This window comes from Schistocerca gregaria, chromosome X (assembly GCF_023897955.1).
Source record: "Schistocerca gregaria isolate iqSchGreg1 chromosome X, iqSchGreg1.2, whole genome shotgun sequence".
Taxonomy (NCBI): Eukaryota; Metazoa; Arthropoda; class Insecta; order Orthoptera; family Acrididae; genus Schistocerca; species Schistocerca gregaria.
In genome coordinates this window covers 757,571,377-757,591,926 of record NC_064931.1, presented here as the reverse complement: position 1 = coordinate 757,591,926, position 20,550 = coordinate 757,571,377, and the positions used below count along the sequence as shown (strand labels likewise).

Here is a 20,550-nt window from a genome sequence, read left to right as displayed (position 1 = left end):
TAGAGAAAATTTTTTTGCCTTTTTCTAAAACAGATTTTTGAGCATCCCATGTCTTAAGTCCATCTGCTGAAGGAGAAAGTTGAGTCCAAAAAACTAAATTAGATAAATTAAACATTGTCGTGTTTTCTCTCATTTGCTTCATCATAATACCTTCCATATTTATTTATCCATCCACGGATGACAACACAACAATATGGGATTTGTCACTTCTATGGGGATAGGACAGTGGTCAGCCATGGCCTGGAGGGAGGAAGGAAAGAAGGAAGGAACCATCCCAGCAATTTCCTGAAATGATTCAGGGAAACTATGGAAAAGCTAAAGCAGGAAAGCTTGGCAGAGCAAACTCCATCCTCCCAAATACAAGGTCAGCATCCTTAACAACAGCACTTCCCCATTCAGTTGGTGCCTATTGTACAATGTTCTTTGATTTACACATGATTTGCTCCAGATAACTTACAATGTTGTGCACATGCAACTATGACCCAAGCATATCTTCATGTTCTCCCTTCAGTAAGCCTGAAAAGCTGATGGGCGGACATGAATTTCTGCATGGGGCACAGTTGCACGTTTTCAAGCCTGGAGTCAGTGTTGTGAACGGACTGCAGTTAGTGCAAGGGGCATAGTAGCATGTTCGTGATAAAGGAGTCATCAGCTGGTGTCCTTAGTGTGTGCAGTGATGGAGTTCAAAACTGTTTTATATTATAAGTTATAGGGAGCAAACTGTGCGTAAATCGAAGAACATTATACAATAGGGATTAAAAAAAAAACTGGGCAACACAGTTGTTCAGACACTAACCTCATGATCGGGAGGATGAGGTTTGCTCTGTCTGTCCATTCTGATTTAAGTTTTCTGTGGTTTTTCTAAATCATTTCAGGCAAATCCTTCATCAAGATCACATGCATTATCCTCATAGAAGCATACTTACATGTTCTATATGTAACATATATTCTGAGTTATTTATATTCAAGGTGTTATGACAAAAAAATTCTATATCACTGGATGAATAACTCTATCAATAACAGGAAGAAGCTATTATGATGAAGCAAACAAGAGAAAACACAGCAAAACACAATTTAATTTAGCTTGCGATCTCAACTTTCTCCTTATATTATAACTACACTCCTGGAAATAGAAATAAGAACACCGTGAATTCATTGTCCCAGGAAGGGGAAACTTTATTGACACATTCCTGGGGTCAGATACATCACATGATCACACTGACAGAACCACAGGCACATAGACACAGGCAACAGAGCATGCACAATGTTGGCACTAGTACAGTGTATATCCACCTTTCGCAGCAATGCAGGCTGCTATTCTCCCATGGAGACGATCGTAGAGATGCTGGATGTAGTCCTGTGGAACAGCTTGCCATGCCATTTCCACCTGGCGCCTCAGTTGGACCAGCGTTCGTGCTGGATGTGCAGACCGCGTGAGACGACGCTTCATCCAGTCCCAAACATGCTCAATGGGGGACAGATCCGGAGAGATCTTGCTGGCCAGGGTAGTTGACTTACACTTTCTAAAGCACATTGGGTGGCACAGGATACATGCAGACGTGCATTTTCCTGTTGGAACAGCAAGTTCCCTTGCCGGTCTAGGAATGGTAGAACGATGGGTTCGATGACGGTTTGGATGTACCGTGCACTATTCAGTGTCCCCTCGACGATCACCAGATGTGTACGGCCAGTATAGGAGATCGCTCCCCACACCATGATGCCGGGTGTTGGCCCTGTGTGCCTCTGTCGTATGCAGTCCTGATTGTGGCACTCACCTGCACGGCGCCAAACACGCATACGACCATCACTGGCACCAAGGCAGAAGCGACTCTCATCGCTGAAGACGACATGTCTCCATTTGTCCCTCCATTCACGCCTGTCGCGACACCACTGGAGGCGGGCTGCACGATGTTGGGGCGTGAGCGGAAGACGGCCTAACGGTGTGCGGGACCGTAGCCCAGCTTCATAGAGACGGTTGCGAATGGTCCTCGCCGATACCCCAGGAGCAACAGTGTCCCTAATTTGCTGGGAAGTGGCGGTGCGGTTCCCTACGGCACTGCGTAGGATCCTACGGTCTTGGCGTGCATCCGTGCGTCGCTGCGGTCCGGTCCCAGGTCGACGGGCACGTGCACCTTCCGCCGACCACTGGCGACAACATCGATGTACTGTGGAGACCTCACGCCCCACATGTTGAGCAATTCGGCGGTACGTCCACCCGGCCTCCCGCATGCCCACTATACGCCCTCGCTCAAAGTCCGTCAACTGCACATACGGTTCACGTCCACACTGTCGCGGCATGCTACCAGTGTTAAAGACTGCGATGGAGCTCCGTATGCCACAGCAAACTGGCTGACACTGACGGCGGCGGTGCACAAATGCTGCGCAGCTAGCGCCATTTGACGGCTGTGCGTGTGATCATTGCTTGTACAGCCATCTCACAGTGTCCGGAGCAAGTATGGTGGGTCTGACACACCGGTGTCAATGTGTTCTTTTTTCCATTTTAGCTAACTTACACAATGATATTATGATTAATTTTTGCTTCCTCTATTCTATAACAATATCAATATCATCATACTCATTCCTAACAAACCCCTTCATTGCCAACTTAAAAATGTTATTTGTTTCCTCTCTTCCAGCACTTTTCTCTGTGTCTTATAATTTTTGAAAAAATGCTACTCAAAGAAATTACATGCACACAGAGATAAAGAAACAAGTAAAAAAATAAGTAAAGAAAAAATACTCACTTTTCTTTGGTCTCAAGCAGACAAATTAGCATGTCTGATGTGGATTTGACAACATCAGCATCAAAATTGAAACACTGAAGATTCCCTTCCACCTTGGTCAACAAGAAATTTGTGCACCATACACTACCATCACCATCTCTTCCAAAAGCAGCAATTAGGCTTGGACTAATCTGCAAGAGTAATAAAACATATTTGTTTAACCCATGCTGTAAACAGAATGGGATATGACTACGAGACCATCTGCAGGAAAGCTTTCCTTAAATTGGGAGCAACATGTTAGGGGATGGAGAAGGGACATGTTATGCATGAAAAATATTTATTTTTAAAATTCAGCTCAATTTGCTAGCGAGATCCTTGAGTTTACGTAGCCTGAAAAAGTCTTTCCAAACGTGCTTTACATATAAGCATTTGTCTCATTTCAGGTTTCCCATTATTCTTTTGGACTGGTTTTACAACTCTAAAAACATATAATCAATTTTAAAGCCAGATACTTCTATTTTTCATGAAACCAATTCACATTTCAACTGCTACATCACAATACGCTACAAATGAAAAAAATTAATTGTTCCATTGAATCATATGATTTCCTGGAAATGGTCACATATAAAGACAGATGATCTCTCTCTCTCTCTCTCTCTCTCTCTCTCTCTCTCTCTCTCTCTCTCTCTCCCCCTCCCTCCCTCCTTGTACTTTCTACTATCACGTCACAAAGAGCAGAAGGAGAATATCTGATGGTGGCCCTGTCACAACATAGCAGAGAAATCACACAGCAACCAATTCTGGTAGGGCTCCCAGCTACAGGGAGCCCTGACATTAGTAATCGACAACCTGGGTGTGTACAGAAGCCCAAACCTTCTTTACCTGTAATGGGCTGTCTATAAAACTAACATCATCTGTCTGGTGGTAAAGCAACATTCAGACATGGGCTCCACACTACCTGAAGATCTCAAGCAGTTGCCTAAAAGAAACATTGTGGGATATACACAATGCGATCACAGGTAGCAGGCTCAAGAACTGTATACTCATTTGGCTATACTGCTGGTGATACAAGACCACACATTATTGTGTATGTGACAAGCAGATCATGATGGCAGCATTTCATTATCTAATTTCAGTAATGATGTTCAAAACTAATACACTGCATACTATGGTACAGTGGTACAGAAAGTTCTGGCAGAATGTAAACTCATGAAATACCAAATACTGCAAGTCCACACATAAAAGAATCATAAGAGGGTGGATCCCCACTAGCTTTCAAATGAATCCTTTTTCCAGTTAAAGCACATGGAAGGACACCTCCCCCCCCCCCCCCCCCCATACACACACACACACACACACACACACAAAACATTAAGCCAGCTTACACAATGCTGGGACTGCATTTTGGCATAGGTTGAGAGAGTGATGGAAAGTGGTAAGAGGTATTTTACCACTGATCCAACCTACACAACATCCTGGTCCACCCCTATGCCACTCCCACTACCAAATTCTTGCCACAAGGGTCATATTTCTGTGGAAGCTACAAGTGCAAGACCTGCGCAATTCACCCACCTAGCACAGCCTACTCTGCTCTCAACACGAGCTTATCCTGTCCTGTCCTGCGAAAGCACCCATCTCATACACTAGCTCCACTGCAATTTCTGCACAGCAAGCCCAGCATCCTGCTATCTACCAGAATTAATTGTCATGGCCAAACTGTGGCCAGGAACAGAGTTGACCACCCAGTGGCAGGACATGCTGTGGAGCATGCTCAACTTTAATGCCATCTGGATCCTTCCCCCCAGCACCAGCTTTTGTAAACTACACTGATAGGAGTTATCCATGCAACACATTCTTCATTTCACATTCCTTCAGGCCTCAATCCCTGCTAACCACTGCATAAAGAGTGGGGGGGGGGGGGGCGGCGCAGAGGGGGTAGGTTGGGGGGGGGGGGGGTTGCGTGCATGTGAAACAAAGTGGGGAGGAGCATGAGCATGTGTGTATGTGTTTGTCCTCTAGCTTAGAAAAAGATTCATCCAAAAGCCAGCACAGATTCATTCTTTTATGCGTGTGTCTGTTGATGACTCAGTGCTTCCACTGTTCAATAAGGTGTTTCCTTTACTTTTAAAATATTTACAAACTACATACTACAGTATACTTCATATATTTAAACATTTACATGTCAGGGGCAAAGAAGGGAGAACAATAATGCTTGATTCCTGTAAATTGTATGGACACAGATACTCTATCTTATCTAACAGTAGTTTGTGACCTTCCTGATATAAATGACAAAAATCTAAGCTCATGCAAAAACTTATAGGGGTCCAATTATAAAAGTAGCAGTTGAGATTTGACTATAGCACAATACTTTCAATAGAGATACAAGGTGCACACTTAGTAGGCTTTGGAGGAGGGGCTTGGACACTTAATAAAAACAAAAAGTGGTGCTGGTCAGAGACAGGGAGGTAAGAACCATATTTTCATAGATGGTGTACTCTGTGCTCTGCACTGTCAAGTTGCCTCATGAGGGGTCAGATCTGCCCCATGCTGCTTGAACCACATTCCTATGCATCTGTAAGTCCAGTCTACCTCTGCTGCTTCGGGTATGTAAGGGGACCTTGCTATTCCTGCAAATCAGTAATCTTAACTCCCGAAGAAAACAATGGAGGTGACAGCTGACAAAATGTTATGAATTTGGTGGAGTAGCTCAGCAGAAAGTAATTCAAATGACAAAGCAGACCACTTTTAGGAGTCGCTTTTGCAGTCATGAAAAACATACTTACCTCCATGACAATCTAGAAACACACACACTAATCAACATACACATGCCAATCAATGTTGAAAATAAAGCCAACTGCAAAAAGGTAGACAAATCATGGAAAACACTAGAAGAAATAGTATCAAATTCCACAAAATCGTGTCAAAATCCTACTAGGTGACTTCAATGCACAGCTAGGCAAAGAAAGAAAACACATGAAAACAAATGGAGAATTCCCAGCACATAAACAGACCAACTGAAAAGGATGAAGATTAGATGAACTCTGTATGATAGTCAACCTTAAATCATGTCAACACACTTCAAAAAGAAATTGTCAAAACAAATGACATGACGATCACCAAACTTGCTCATCTGTTCATTCCAAAGTGACTCTGTAGCAATCTTATTTACTGATTGGTCAACAGCAATTTGCTGAGTGTGAGCAAGAGTGTAACAACAAGAGGAAAATGGATAGTGCGACAGCATGGCAGAATAACAAAGTTCTAAGATCAAACGAGCAATCCAAGAGTGAAAACCCAAACCTTAATAAAATCTTAGACGAAACTAATGCTGTCTAATGAGAATGGCATGAGACCACTGCAAAGGCAGAGCCATGGCATGGCTAGCTTTATAGTGCACCCGTGAGCACAAATTGGCTGGCAAGGTGTCACTGGCCCTGCAGTGTTGTGAGGCCAGCATTGCAGAAGAGATACTAGTGCTTCAGATGTTGTCGTGCCATCCATCATCGAGCTTCAGGCATGTCTCCTGGAGTGCATTTTGATATTATGTGCAGAACACGATGGTCCTGCAAGCGAGGCCAAGATGTCAGGCATTACTAATCCTTTTCACCCCCACTTCTATGGAAGCTGGGCGGTGCAGGCAGAAAAGAAAGTGTATATTGCATTGTCATCCACTTCTGAGCCATGCTTGAAATTTCAAGTCTCTAGCTCATCAAGAAGTTAGTTTAAAAAACTACCAGACAGACAGACTGACAAGAAAGTGACCTAATAAAAATATGTTAAAAAGCACTCCAACAATTGGCAATAACTCAAAAGCAAACTGATCAAAACACCTCAAACACTAATTCCTCTCCAGAAACAGAAAAAGCACGCTTGGGGGAATGAGGAATGTGACCATGCAATGCAATATGACAGGATACATACAGCAATTACAGAGGACAACAACAAAACATTCCTGACAGTGAGAAAAGAGACAGCCAAATTAATCAAAAAGACCAAAAGGAAATATGAAAGGGAGCAACTAGCTGAAATTGAGAGAGACTTTGAAAGGAACAAAGAAACAAAATTTTTATAAGAACTTCAAAACTTGGCATCTCTGCTTAAAGAAATAAAATGGGCAATTCTCTCTAAGGAACTTTCCAGATATTTCAAACAATTACTTAACTGCCCAGGACCAACACAAAGATCCCCAACTGCAAGAACCTAAAGACACTAATACAAAATCATTATGGCCAGATGGTGAAGAAATTGACAAGCAGATCAAAAGACACAAAAACAATAAAGCAGTAGGGAAAGATGGAATCATAGCAGAAATCCTCAAATTACCAGGAGCGAACACCATACAAGAAATCACCAAAATCATAGAAGACATCTGGCAAACAGCAAATTCCAGAAGACTGGAAAAAAGCATTAATTTACCCATTACACAACAAGTGGGACAGAACTGATGTAAATAACTACAGGGCAATGCCATTAATATCAGTTGCATACAAAATTCTATCCCAGTGTCTTCTCGATATAGAATGGAAACAACCTGAACCCAAAATTAGAGTATCAGGCAGGATTCAGACAAGGCCATTCTTATCGGGTGAAAAGCTTAAACCAAAGTGTAATTCTAAGAAATCAGAGAATTTGTAACAAAAATTTAGTCTGCACATTTGTTGATTTCAAAAAGCCTATGACTCAGTTGACTGTGGATCATTCTTCCAAATATTAAAACAATGAGTCTACATCTGAATATACTTGCAACAATACGACGGATGCTTACAGTCACAAAGTCCAAGATTAAATTTATGGGAGGCATCTCAGATTCCTTCATAATCAAAATGGGAGTAAGACAAGGAGATGGATTGTCTCCATTACTTTTCAACTGTGTCCTTGAGAAAGTAATGCAAGAATGGTAGATTGCCTTACATTTACAGATAACATTTAGCAATTTTAACCCTGCAACATTTCATCAGCCCAAAATCAAAAAGCACTCTTGAAAGAAACTGCAGAAAACATAAGCCTTCAGATATCTTTTGAAATCACAGAAAACATGAGCAATAACAAACAAGCACCAAGATCCATGGAGACCAAATATGGCAAAATTAATCAAGTCCTACAATTTAAATACCTTGGTGAAACCATTCAGGAAAATGTAATCAACACAAACAAAATTACATTAAAGTCAGAAGACAGCATCTGTACAATGACTTATCCAAAGCATCTACAACAAGAAATTTATTGTCAAACCCAAAAAGCTAAGACATTAAAATACAGTAATCAAACCAGAATGCCTCCATGGATAAGCAACACTAATTTTCAACAGGAAAACAGACATTGAAAACATCAGGAAAAAGGAACACAACATTGTAGGAAAAATTCTAGGCCTAAAACTTGCAGACGAACAATGCCGATTATTCAGAGGCAAACAGGAAATCAAACAATACGCAAATACCCACAGTGACATTAGAAAATGAAGGTTAGGATTCTATGGACACATTAAAACAATGAATCTAGACAGGCTTACAAAACAAATTGTCAAATTTTTTGACATTAGGAGTTGAGCCAACATGGACATGATAGAATGGATTGGTAAGATCAAACCTGATCTGAAACTGGCAATAATTAAACCAGAAGATATCCAAAACTGCAAAATCTCCAGGTCAAGAGTTCACAAATGGCAAGAGGACCAAAAGGAAAAACAAAAGAAGAAGAAGAAGAAGAAGAAGAAGAAGAAGAAGACTAGAACAACACAGTCTGAGGAGAGAAAGGAAATAAGGGCACATATGAAGTCACGTTCTCTCTTCTAAGTACTGTTGGTAGTCCTAATGGACTTATTTACAAACAATAATCAACTGACATGGCTTGAGAGTCAGATGGGTTTACTCTTCAATGAGTTGCCCTTGTATTATGGTCAATAAAGCATGCCAAAAATGTTCTCCATATGGTAGATGTACACTGTATAGGGCTGTTTATATTGACAAATGTAACAGGCAGATGTAACACAGCATCGACATTGTGTAAAACACAATCAACACTATAAATCATTAATAGCACAACAAAAGAAAGAGACTCCATCAAGTCAGCAAATTTTTAGGATTCCTTTTACTTATAATGCAGCCAGGCAGGCTGAAAAAGCAACATCAAAAAGTAAGTAAAAATTAAAGGGTTCAGTCACAAATGGCACAAAGATGATTGTAGGCACGAGATGGAAAATGAAAAGAATTCCTAGACAAGCAAACTAATTGCTTGTACACGAACATTCCACAACAATAATCATACAAGCAACTGTTAATAATAAAACTGTCACATTCCAGTCATAGACAACTTCACCAAAAGTACAGTAGTGGCTGCCTTATACACATAAATAAATCAGTCACAAATGATAACAGGGTGTATATGCGGACAAGGGAAAAAAAATTCCCAGATTTTCCCAGGATTTCCCAGTTAAAAATACACTTTCTCCCAAGTGAGATTACACTTTTTCCGGGTTAAGTGACAGTATATGTTTCTTCAGAACTGTAAAACTTATCACTCCATTGAAACATTATGGTTTTATACACGAGATTGTGATGTGCTTTTGTAAGCCTGTCATAACTCACGTAACGTGAACTCGCCAGCCACTGATGGCGGATATTCAAGAGCATAGGACACATGATGTAGTCAGCCTATAGCAACATCACTGTTAAGTAGCGCGACTACACAAATAGGAAAAGTTAATGGTTTAAATTAATATACATAGTATTGCTACAAGAAAAGTAAAGATTTCACATTTAATCTTGTCTTGAAGATTAATAAGCTGCAAGAGACTGTAAGTTTTCAAATATAATGTTGATCTTTTTTGTGTGTGTTACACTCTAAGATACAGCACACAAATGTGCCAGTAAAATTTTTAATAACGACATAAATGTCTGATCATCTGGGCTCGAAATTCTTCTAATGGTCATCCTCAAAGAGTTGATTTTTTAATGAGAGACAAGTGCTCTGCGATTTACGGAATTCATCACGCATACTTGTGCATAGTTCATCTTGTGTAAATGGAAATTTACTTTGAAAGTAATGCTTTTCAAACCACCATTCGCAATATTTTTCCCGCAACCTGTTAGAAATAGGTTCATTTCAGCAGTTGCCAGAGAGCACCAGATAACAGGCGTCACTGCACTTGTGCAGCTACTGTGATGCAAGAAGCCCATATGTTCATACATGTGAAAGATTATGTCATAAAAGAGGCAAGACATCAAAGGATACTCCAAGAGCATTGGAATTTTGCAAACCATACTAAAATGTGTAATTTGGCTTAAAGTGCACACTCATACATCCAGATTCAGATGTAAATTTTCTTGGAGTACCAGTACTGAATTATCTCATGCTGGGTTCTTTATTATGGCATAATGCCATACACGCTTGAAGATGAAAACATGCACTTGAAATGCAGCGAACAGTTGAAACTAGCCAGTACTGTGGAATTAAAAATTTCGTTTCAAATAAATGGACTGCCTCAGTGGAAGAGATTAATAACAGTCAATTTACTTTAGCAAACTGACAAAAATAAGTTTATTGTTCTGCAATGCGATTAATGCTTGACTGTCAGAAATGTGAATATAAAATAAAATGTGAAACTAATAAATTATTTTAGCCTTCCATAATTATGTGAATGTATTTTAATTCACTTAATATCTCCCAGCCATAGAAATTTGTTTTGTTTTCATTTGACATGAGAGCAATAAACGAAGAGGAAACAGCAAAATCAATAAATGTAAACACAATTCACAACACGGAGACTACCCATCTCCACACTAAAACTCGGACTGCTCTGTGTATCAGTCCCGGATCTATGATATTTCCGAACCGGGACAATACTAAATAGTGGCACCCCCCCCCCCCGCCCCTCCTCCCTCCATCCAGTGTTGAGGTAGACACCAAAAATTAAATCGACTTTTCAAAAATTGTTCATTTTGTAGTGCACATCTTTCTGAAGAGTCTGATACATAAAACATATGTCTTTGTGGAAATGTAAGACATGTTATTTGGTCTTAAGTGTACCTAATTGTCATGCCATGCCTCTTCGCACATCAGTGTATTTCTCTCTGTCGAATTCAAACATGTATAAATTGTAATGGATACCATCAAACTATATTCAGGAGAGTGGAAATTAAAATGTCCTGTGGTGCCGCTCATGCTCCCCATCAGCCCCTCTGAAAAAAATTCACAAGTAATGCTGGATGGGATTATTTGTAACCAGGAGAACAAGAACTCTTCAGAAAATTTGCACTCGTTATTGCCCATTAGCTTACAACTTACTGCTTTGTGTGACATAAAATTAAATACAGCACACAAAACCAGTGAAGACAAAGAGACAAGCAAGACAGTACACAGTTCTTCAATCCTTGAGTCCTAGCATTTTTTCTCTCTAATCTTGCTATGGCTTTACACGGCATGCTTTCCTTCCTGCAAAAGAATCTATTACCCCATTAAAGTTCGTCAATTGTTTTGCTACATGAAAAATAAAATGTCGTTATCTAATACAGGAAAAGCTGTTAAGACAAATAGTACCCAAGACTGGTGTGGTTTCATGAGCTGATTACATGTATTTTGTCACTGTCTGCTATATAAAACGAAGTAGGCCTGTCTAATATTGCAGCAATTGTAAAACACACCAAATAAACGAGACTGTTTTGGAACAAATGGTCATTTTTATGACATGACAGAATATAATTCGCGAAGTACCAATACTAAATGCCTGTTAGGCCTACTATATGCAAAAAGCCTTATGTTGGGAAATAGTTTCATACTTCATTCATACACTCCAGCTTCTCTAGCATGAGATGAAAAGCAGAAGTAAGAAATTTTTATATATATTTGGAATCATCATATTCTTCCATAATTTGTGTGATGTCCCTGCTTCTTCTCTTTCCTCGTTCTAACAAACAATCTTGTCATCACTAATTCTGTAACTATTCCTACCAGTGTCAAAACTTATTCTCCGGTTAATTCCACTAACCCTGCCACAATCACCTGTTTAGTTATCCCCCATTTATTCTCCGGTTAGGTGTTATTACATGTTTGTACAAATGTGTTTTCTGTGCTACTCCCAGAATAGAACTTACGTGCATGGTAATCGAGGACTGTGCAACTGGCCCTTATTAGTGTAGCAGTCTGGGCAAAAACTTTCTGCCAAAACTTCATTTTCGTGGATACACTGAGAAGATAACATGTAATATTTCTTACCTGTTATCCATGTTAGTTGTTTATTTCCACTCTGGTAGTCTGAATCTATGGCTTTCGCTAGTAATTATAACAACACTGATCATTCACAAACCCAGTCAACCAGATAAACAAACAGCGACTGACATTCACCCGCTCGACTTTATTCTGCTCAGCTCTTACAGCTTCCGTCCCCTTTTGTCTGCAGGAAATGTTATTTCTAGATGCAACAGTGATTCCCTTTGCAGAGATACCACATACACTATGGGTGCATTCAATAATCAACTTATGATTCATTCAGAAATCAGCTTAGGATATGTTCAAAAAACAACAAGGATGCATTTCAAAATCATGTGAATAATCTATAGACCAATGTGTGCTGGATACTAGGCACTTTGTGAAACATGGTTTTTTCCTCAAGAATATGAATTTGTCCCCAAACCCAACCTGTTGAAATTGTCACCGGTGGCAGATATCCTGGTCGCCCCTGCCCACTAGATCCAGGCCTGTTGCATGTGCGTGAATCTGGCAGCTTGGGAGTGCCAAAATTTTTTTTCTGGGTAGCATCTGGCTGCTTGCTGCTACTGCTTATACAGCTAACAGCTACACTTCTGTAGCCAGAAGTGGGATAAGGTACTACTCATACGTGACTCAACTGCGCGTTTGCATGAGCCTGCTTGCAACTGCTCAAACAAATCTAATGTAAACAGATGTATTGTCACACTCATCAGAGGCAATTTGTTGCTCTGAAGCACTGCGTAGTCTTCTTAAAACCTTTGAAATAATTTGCTGTTGGCAGATGCTTGTATGAGCACTGTGTTTTGTTGTTGTATTGGCACATTTCCTTTGCAACTTCGGTTTTATTTTCATCCCCCCCCCCCCCCCCCCCCCTCTCGTTCATGTTTTATTGCTGCAGTACAATACAGTAATATCCTTTGTTAGAATATTTGTTCTTCCCAGTAAAAATTACACAAATCTAATTGAAAACTAAAACAATGAAAACTTCCCATAATTCTAAAAAAATTCCTGGGTTCTTCCCAGGTTACTCCCAGACGAAAAAATTCGAAGGTTTTCCCAGGATCTCCCGATTGCCCCGGGTCGTATGCACTCTGGATAATAAAAAGCAGCTGAGTATCTTACCTCCCCAGATTGTTATGACACAGCAATGTATTTTATGTATGGCAAAACATACAAACATGCAGAACAACATTAAGGACTTCCACAAAACAAAAACAAAAAAGAACAAGACAAATCATAATCCTAAAGAACTGTCCTAAATAATTAGTTTTTATGTTATAAAGGGCATTCAATAAGTAATGCATCATATTTTTTCTTGACCAATTTTGGTTGAAAAATGCGGAATTTGTTGTTGGACATCATGGAATATTCCAGCTTTAGCCCCTATAGTTTCATGTGGTTCTGATAGGTGGCAGCACTACACATGGTCTACAAAATGGCATCTGCATCAGAGTGTGTTCCAAGCAGAGTTGTCATTGAATTGCTTTTGGCAGAAAACCCGAGCATCACAGATATTCGTAGGCGCTTGCAGAATGTCTACAGAGGCGTGGCACTGAACAAAAGCACAGTGAGTTATTCAGTGAGGCATCTATGATCAAAACAAGGTTGCACAATCCTGTTCGGTCTCCCGCAAGCCAGCCAGCAGCACACAACTGTGACTCCTACAACGTTTGAATGTGCAGACACACTCATTCAAGATGATCAATAGATCACAATCACATGTCTCTGTTTATAGTGCTGACACACTCATCCACTAGTTGAGGTACTCAAAAGTGTGTGCGCACTCGGTTCATTGCCACTTAACAGAAGACCATAAAGAACAACAACGGACCATCTGTGTGGAATTGCTGTTTGGTCTAATGAAGGATGCACACTCTGCAGGAAGCAGTATGTGGATATGGGGCGGTTATTGCTGTAGCAAGACATTTGCTCCGACATCAACAAGCACAGTGATACCATGTGGCCATACAGGCCCTCCCAGTAAGTTGGTGTAAGGCCGCCGTATCTAACTGAGATTATGTTAAAAACAGGGTTTTATAGCCAAAGAGTGGGGAATAATATGGGATACTGGAATCCTGAATTCTCTTCTTTCCCACAGGCCATGGTTCACTTCCACACAATGCTGTGCTTCAGACGTACATTCTTACAAACTCATTTTTCAAGTAAAGGCCTATGCTTGATACTAGTAGACTTTTATGCCTGTGCTAGTTTGTTTCTTATGTCCTCCTTATTTCATCCATCATGTAAGTTTTAACTTCCAATGTAGACGAATTCTTTCATTTTTTTTACAACAGAGTACCCAAATTTGACGTGAAGCTTCTAATTAAGTTCATTTCTGTTGTTCCTCAGTATTTCCACCTTTCTTTGACTTACTCTTAATCAGTTTTTATGTAAATTTGCAGTACAGGCTTATTTTGTCACTCAAAATTTGAATTGCAAAACTGCCATTCGTCAGAGGTGACAATTCTAAGTTGATGAGGGAGAGAGAGAGAGAGAGAGAGAGAGAGAGAGAGAGAGAGAATTTACTGTCCACCAGGACTTTTTGGTTAATAATCGAAGAAATTTAAATTTGTAAATTTGGCATCTGGTACTATATCTCTCTATGAATTGAATGTTGTACATTTTGGTCTCTCTCATGTTTAAGGAAATAAATACAGAAAATTATTCTACATAATTAAAATAATTTACAAGATGAGACAATCTCTTCAGTCTGGGAAGTGTTAAATATGTTCCACCCTGTTCCGTCACGAATTGTTCACTTTCTTCTTCTTCTTCTTCTTCTTCTTCTTCTTCTTCTTTGTTTTTCCTACACATTAAACACTAATTCTATTTGGGACAAGAAATAAGATCATGTCAATAAATAAATGTACTTTGCGGTTGTAGCTAATATGCTGGACACTCAAATAAATGGTTACAACATGAATGTGTGTGAACTTCATGTACTCTTACAATTATTTCATTTAAGAGAATAAACATTTTTTGACAAAGTGATATCAAAATATTATCTTGTGTGTCATTAATGAATGGAAATACAAAAATTAAGTTAATTTACTGATTTCTATATATGTTAAGTTGGCATTAATCTTATGACAATAGCAGCTGACTTTAAACATTTAAGCAGGCCTACTGTATGATTTTGGAATTTTGTATCCCGTAACTATTGCTTGTTATACATTACATTAATCTGTGTGATATATTTGATAGTATAAAACTTGATAAGCTACATTTTCTGACCTATATAGAATCATTTAACCCTTTAACTGCTCTGGACATGTTAACGCGTGCCTTTGTACTTGTCCCTGTGTGCTCTGAACGTGTTTATGCATGCCACCAGTCCTTCTACCTGGTACTCTGATCATGTCTACATGGCACCAGCCGTATATTTGTGCTGAGCACCTAGTAGCTGTTCAGTGTTCTGCTTGCATAGTTGAATTCTTGTGAGCATTTGTTGCTGTGTTCTTGGGTTGTAGTTTTTGTCTGTGCTTTTACTGACTGTTAACACCTTTAACATTTTGAGAAGAAAATGGCATGCCGTTGAGGTTGTACACATGAAGATATCGTCAAAATTATCACTAGAAACGACAGTGAGAATGAAATTTTTTACAAGCGATGGTAGCGATTATTCTTCGACTTAATTTCGAAGTAATAGTCCTGTGCCATGTACTTCAGTAGGAACAATGCATCTGTCAACAAGGGAGGGATATCATTCAGAATCTGATAGGTCTGAGAGTGATAGTGAAGTGCCAGTGAAAAGAGGTTGCTTTAGCGACTAGTTTGACTGGAAAAAAGTGATTTTCGTCCATATGTGCATGCGTTCGATGCTTCAGCTTCTGGACACATGTGGTTTAGGGCTAGATTCAAGTATTTTGTCATACTTCCTGATATTTTTAACAGAAGAACTGACGAAATTTGTAGCAGATGAAACCAACATATATTAAAGAAAATGCACCATAATCAGAGCTGTCTCATTTGTCCAGAACGGGTTTTAAACAACTGTTTTTCTTCATTGCTGTTTGTATGCTTATGGCTCATGTGAAAAAGTTGAAAATCAGTGACTACTGGTCCACAGACATACTCTTGAACACTTCTGTTTTCGGCAAAATTATATCCATGGAGCATCTTCTGTTAATTTTAAGAATGCTTCATTTCAGTGATAACTCTGTCAGCAATGAAGGAGATAGTTTATTTAAAATTAGATATATCGTTGATAAAATACACACAACATTTTGCAGCACATTTCATCCATACCAAAAGCTCTGCATTGACGAAAGCCTCTTGTTGTTCAAAGGGTGACTATCATTCAAACAGTACATTCCCTCCAAAAGAAGTAGGTTTGGAATAACAGCATTTGTGCTATGCGACTGCCAGATGGGTTATATCCTGGATTTCGCTGTTTACATGGGCACAAATACTGAAATTGCCTTCCAGAATATAGGGGAAAGTGGCAACATAGTAGCAACATTGATGAAACCATTTTTAGGAATGGGACATATGCTCTATGTCAATAATTGGTATTCAAGCATACACCTGTTCCTCTGGCTTCATAACCATGGAACAAATGCATTTGCTACTGTTTGCCAAAACAGATGCAACATGCCAAAATCAAAGAACAAATTAAAATGAGGAGAAATGCAGTTTATGTCTACTGACACAATCCTTGCGATGAAATCGTGTGACAAAAGAGAAGTGTGGATGCTGACCACCTGTAATACTGCAGAAATGGTTGAGATGGAAAACACAAACAGAAAGACAGGTGAAAGATTAAGGAAACCACAATGTATTGCAGATTACAATAAGAGTATGGGTGCTGTTGACTGCTGTGACATGCTGCAGAGTTCAGTGCAATCAGTACAAAAGACTGTCAAGTGGTACAAAAAATTATTTTTCCATGAACTGGATGTGTGCATTTTAAATTCCCATGCTCTCCACAGAGTAGTAACAGGATGAAAAATGCAACTAGCAGAATTTCATTTGTGTCTGGTAAGAGAGCCTGTTGAAGCCTACACAAAAGAACAGAGTAAAGCTAGCAGAGGAAGGCGTTCAGGAGACAAGAATCCTGTAAGATTTACTGGGAGGCATTTTCCAAAGGTCACTGAGATGGAAAACTCTAAGAAACGTACACCAATGCGTCGGTGTGTAGGCGTACACCAATGTGTCAGTGTGCAGTATGCTCGAATCAGAAAGTGTGCCGAGGACCAAGATACAAATGTAGAGCATGCAACATACCACTATGTGTAGTGCCATGTTTTGAGGCCTATCACACTAAACAAAACTATTAACTGTCTATAATCACTCAGAAGAGAAGAAGCGACATTTGATAATTTTCTAGAAGTAAATGACAACAAAAAGGAAATAAAAATATAAAAAATACAAAAATTGTATACAAAATAAAACAAAAAGAAAAAATATATTTTTAAAATTGCCAGTGCCGGTCCAAAGCCCAGATCAAAAAGAAGGATGGAAAATATATTCAGAAGGTGTAAAAGATTCTCCAACACTTAGGCTTTCTGATTTTGAAGTCATACCCCAAAAGTGAATGACAAATGTTGAACATGTGACGTCACCAGAAGACATACCTCACTGCATGAGCAGCGATTGGAGTTGACGATCCTACTCTTGGCAGTAGGGGGCAGTGCTACACATCGCTCTGCTGAGCTACTCTGTTTTTGAATACCTTTTGTAAGTTGGATCTGTTGTAAACATAGAAGTTCGACAATTATTGTCCTCACTACGATGAAGCAAAAGGTGTTATTTTGTGTTTCTTTGGTTTTGTACCTTCCTTTTTTGTTTACAGACTTTATTTAGTAATGAACACATCGGTCATTTATTGGTAGCGATGCAATTCAGAAGCTTATACTTGTTTACTTGTGATGCAATATGGTAGGTTTTTGTTGTACTGTACTTTGGCAATGTCTAGAAAAGAGCACGATATTGGTAAATAAAATAATAAATTTTACCTCTCTGTACACACATAACTATCTAACACAATGAAAAAGAGAAAAAACTGCCTTCCAGATGCACGACTCGAATCCTGCACCCCATGCACTTCAGTCGCGCACATAATTCTGGAGCAACACCGACATGAATACTTGGCTTGGGTTGGGACAATCAGATGCGACAGACTGGCAGGCTCCATCGCTGAAGGTGCAGCAAGGTATGTCATCTGGTGACACCACGTGTTCAACATTCGCCATCCACGTTTGGGGATTTCCAAACATTTTCAGCCCCATATGTCTTAGATTAAATTACTTGTCTCAGCGTCATTTACATCGCTTTGGGGGTTTTTAAACATTAATGTGAGCCACCCTGTGTGTAGTGGAGAAATTGATGTCATTGTTAGCTACTTAATGACAAAAATACAATCTGTTTAATTACTAACAGCACATTTTACGAGAATAAGAAGAACTTCAACCATTACATCCCTCCTCCCTTTCTTACCACGCTTTCCACATGGTGCTATAATCTTTGTCGATAATATGGTTGCAATAACTTATAATTTAAGGGGTCATTAAGTTATTTTAACACTCTGTAGTCATGTTTTAGTACAGAGAATTTTTCAGTAATGCTGTGCTTAATGTGACATCATCACCACCACCTTCATCATCTACAAAGACGGACAGATTTGTTTGTTGTAGTCTGTTTTCTGTGAATCGACTTTAATGTGTACAAAACTTATACCAACAGTTAATGACACAACAAGTCACTAATGAATATCACAATGACCGATTTACAGTAATGATAGTCTTAATCATTCAACAACTGGGAACTTCACACTGTGATATTACATTTTTGTGCACAATAGTAGATTTTTTTAAATCTCTGCGGTTTATCCACATAATGATCTTTGACATCAATGGGGCACAGTAACTTCTATCTGACACATTACAGCTCATCACAAGCATATTAACTGTTCTTGTTTCTAATTGAATACCAGATATCATAATTCAAAATACACAAATGTTGCTTCGCATGTATAATCTAAATACATTTTAAATTATTCCAGTACATTAAAATATATTAAAAATACAACCTTTCTTTTCAACTGTAATTTTTATGAACACTACAGGATTTCCTCTTTGGTTAGCATGTTAGACATATAAATCGATCATTAGAGTTCACAAGTGACTTCCATTCTCACAGTCATCTCCTGAGATTTTATTTTATTTTTCTAATTAATGATCCGTGAATTGGCTTTTGGGTTTGGGGGTGAGAAAAAATGAGAGGTAAAGAGGTACAGTTGAAAATAGAAAAATATATGTGTTTGCCTGAAATCATAAAAAAAGGGTGTGGAGACATGTGAACATTCATGTAATGTACTAATACTGTGCTTGAGCAATTCTTTCTAAAATTTCTTACAAAATTTTATGTGGGTGTGTTATCTGCAACAATTAAAAGGTATCTTAATTGTCAATTATCATCAGAAAATAAATTTACCTCAGAGTAGTATCGTTCCTCTGGCAATAAAAAGCATGCAGCCCATCTCTTCATGAACCACATAATATTGCAGGCCAGGTTAGGACTCATTATAGCAATCAACTCTTTTATAAAGGCAGCTTGTCTCTCAACTTCACAAAGACGAAATACTGCAGAAACCAACCTGAAAATATTAATTTAATACATGATCACATTGAAATGAGGTAGAATATCTCAATATATTATCAGTGTATTTTTGGTCCAAGGAGGAGTTACATGGTTATAAGATGTCTACATGTGGAATTTGTGTCCATTAACTATTAGTGCGATCAAACAAAATTGGAAATGGATACTTGGGTAATTATTGATGCTTCCACAGCTAGATTGAGACAGAGACAGTTAACTGACTTTCCATAAGATTCTACATGATTGATTAAGTGAAAACACTGTTAGTATGTACCACTTCTTAAATAACCTTTGTCAAAGAAACAGCTACACTGAACGAACAATATATTGGCTTGATCATTTATATAGAAAAATAACAAAAATATAAGAATGTGGGAATGGAATGTTCATATCCAAAGTTCATAATGACAACAGATAAAAAGTGTGTGTGTGTGTGTGTGTGTGTGTGTGTGTGTGTGTGTGTGTGAGCGCGTGTAAGGGGGTGGGAGTGAGGATAAACAAAAAGGGGGCAGGCACTATGCACTAGCTGGTTCATTATATTGGCAATGTGGTAACTCTCTGACAGCTACAGAGAGAAATTTGGTCCATGGCCCAGTAATATCAAAGATGTTTGCTCCTTGAGATTACTGAAACAAGGTGAACATAGCCTTCAGATGCCAATCGAGGAGCTACTTGAATGAGTAGTGGCATCATTTTGGAAAAGCTGACATTAACTGTCTACAGAGTGGTAGGTTAAACACATGCCACTTTACTGAGACATCCAATATCATCATTGGCTGAGGGTGAACCAGTGTTCAGTTGGAAGAGTGTGACTCACGACACCTGTCTGCCAAAGCTTACTAATACACGAAAAGAATATAAAGCTTGCCACAGATGACAAATTAAGTCTAGCATGTTATCACACAGTAAAATTGCTATAATTGTTCAATAAAATTGTACTCATCTCACATCGGCAGACATCACACAACATGATCGACACACAAATTGTCAAAATAAAATTGTGGCATTTCAGTGCAGTGTCTCA

At 39.1% G+C, this 20,550-nt stretch overlaps 1 protein-coding gene across 2 annotated transcripts in view; it reads right to left on the bottom strand.

Moving 5' to 3' along the window:
- The window catches only part of LOC126298730 (exportin-4-like), a 196,533-nt gene that overhangs the window by 61,894 nt on the left and 114,089 nt on the right, over window positions 1-20,550 (bottom strand). For both annotated transcript variants that reach the window (XM_049990169.1, XM_049990170.1), the window contains 2 exons: window positions 19,362-19,524; window positions 2,745-2,914 (listed from right to left, as the gene is read on the bottom strand). In XM_049990169.1, coding sequence (XP_049846126.1) covers window positions 2,745-2,914; window positions 19,362-19,524 — 333 coding nt within the window. The remainder of the gene's footprint in view (window positions 1-2,744; window positions 2,915-19,361; window positions 19,525-20,550) is intronic.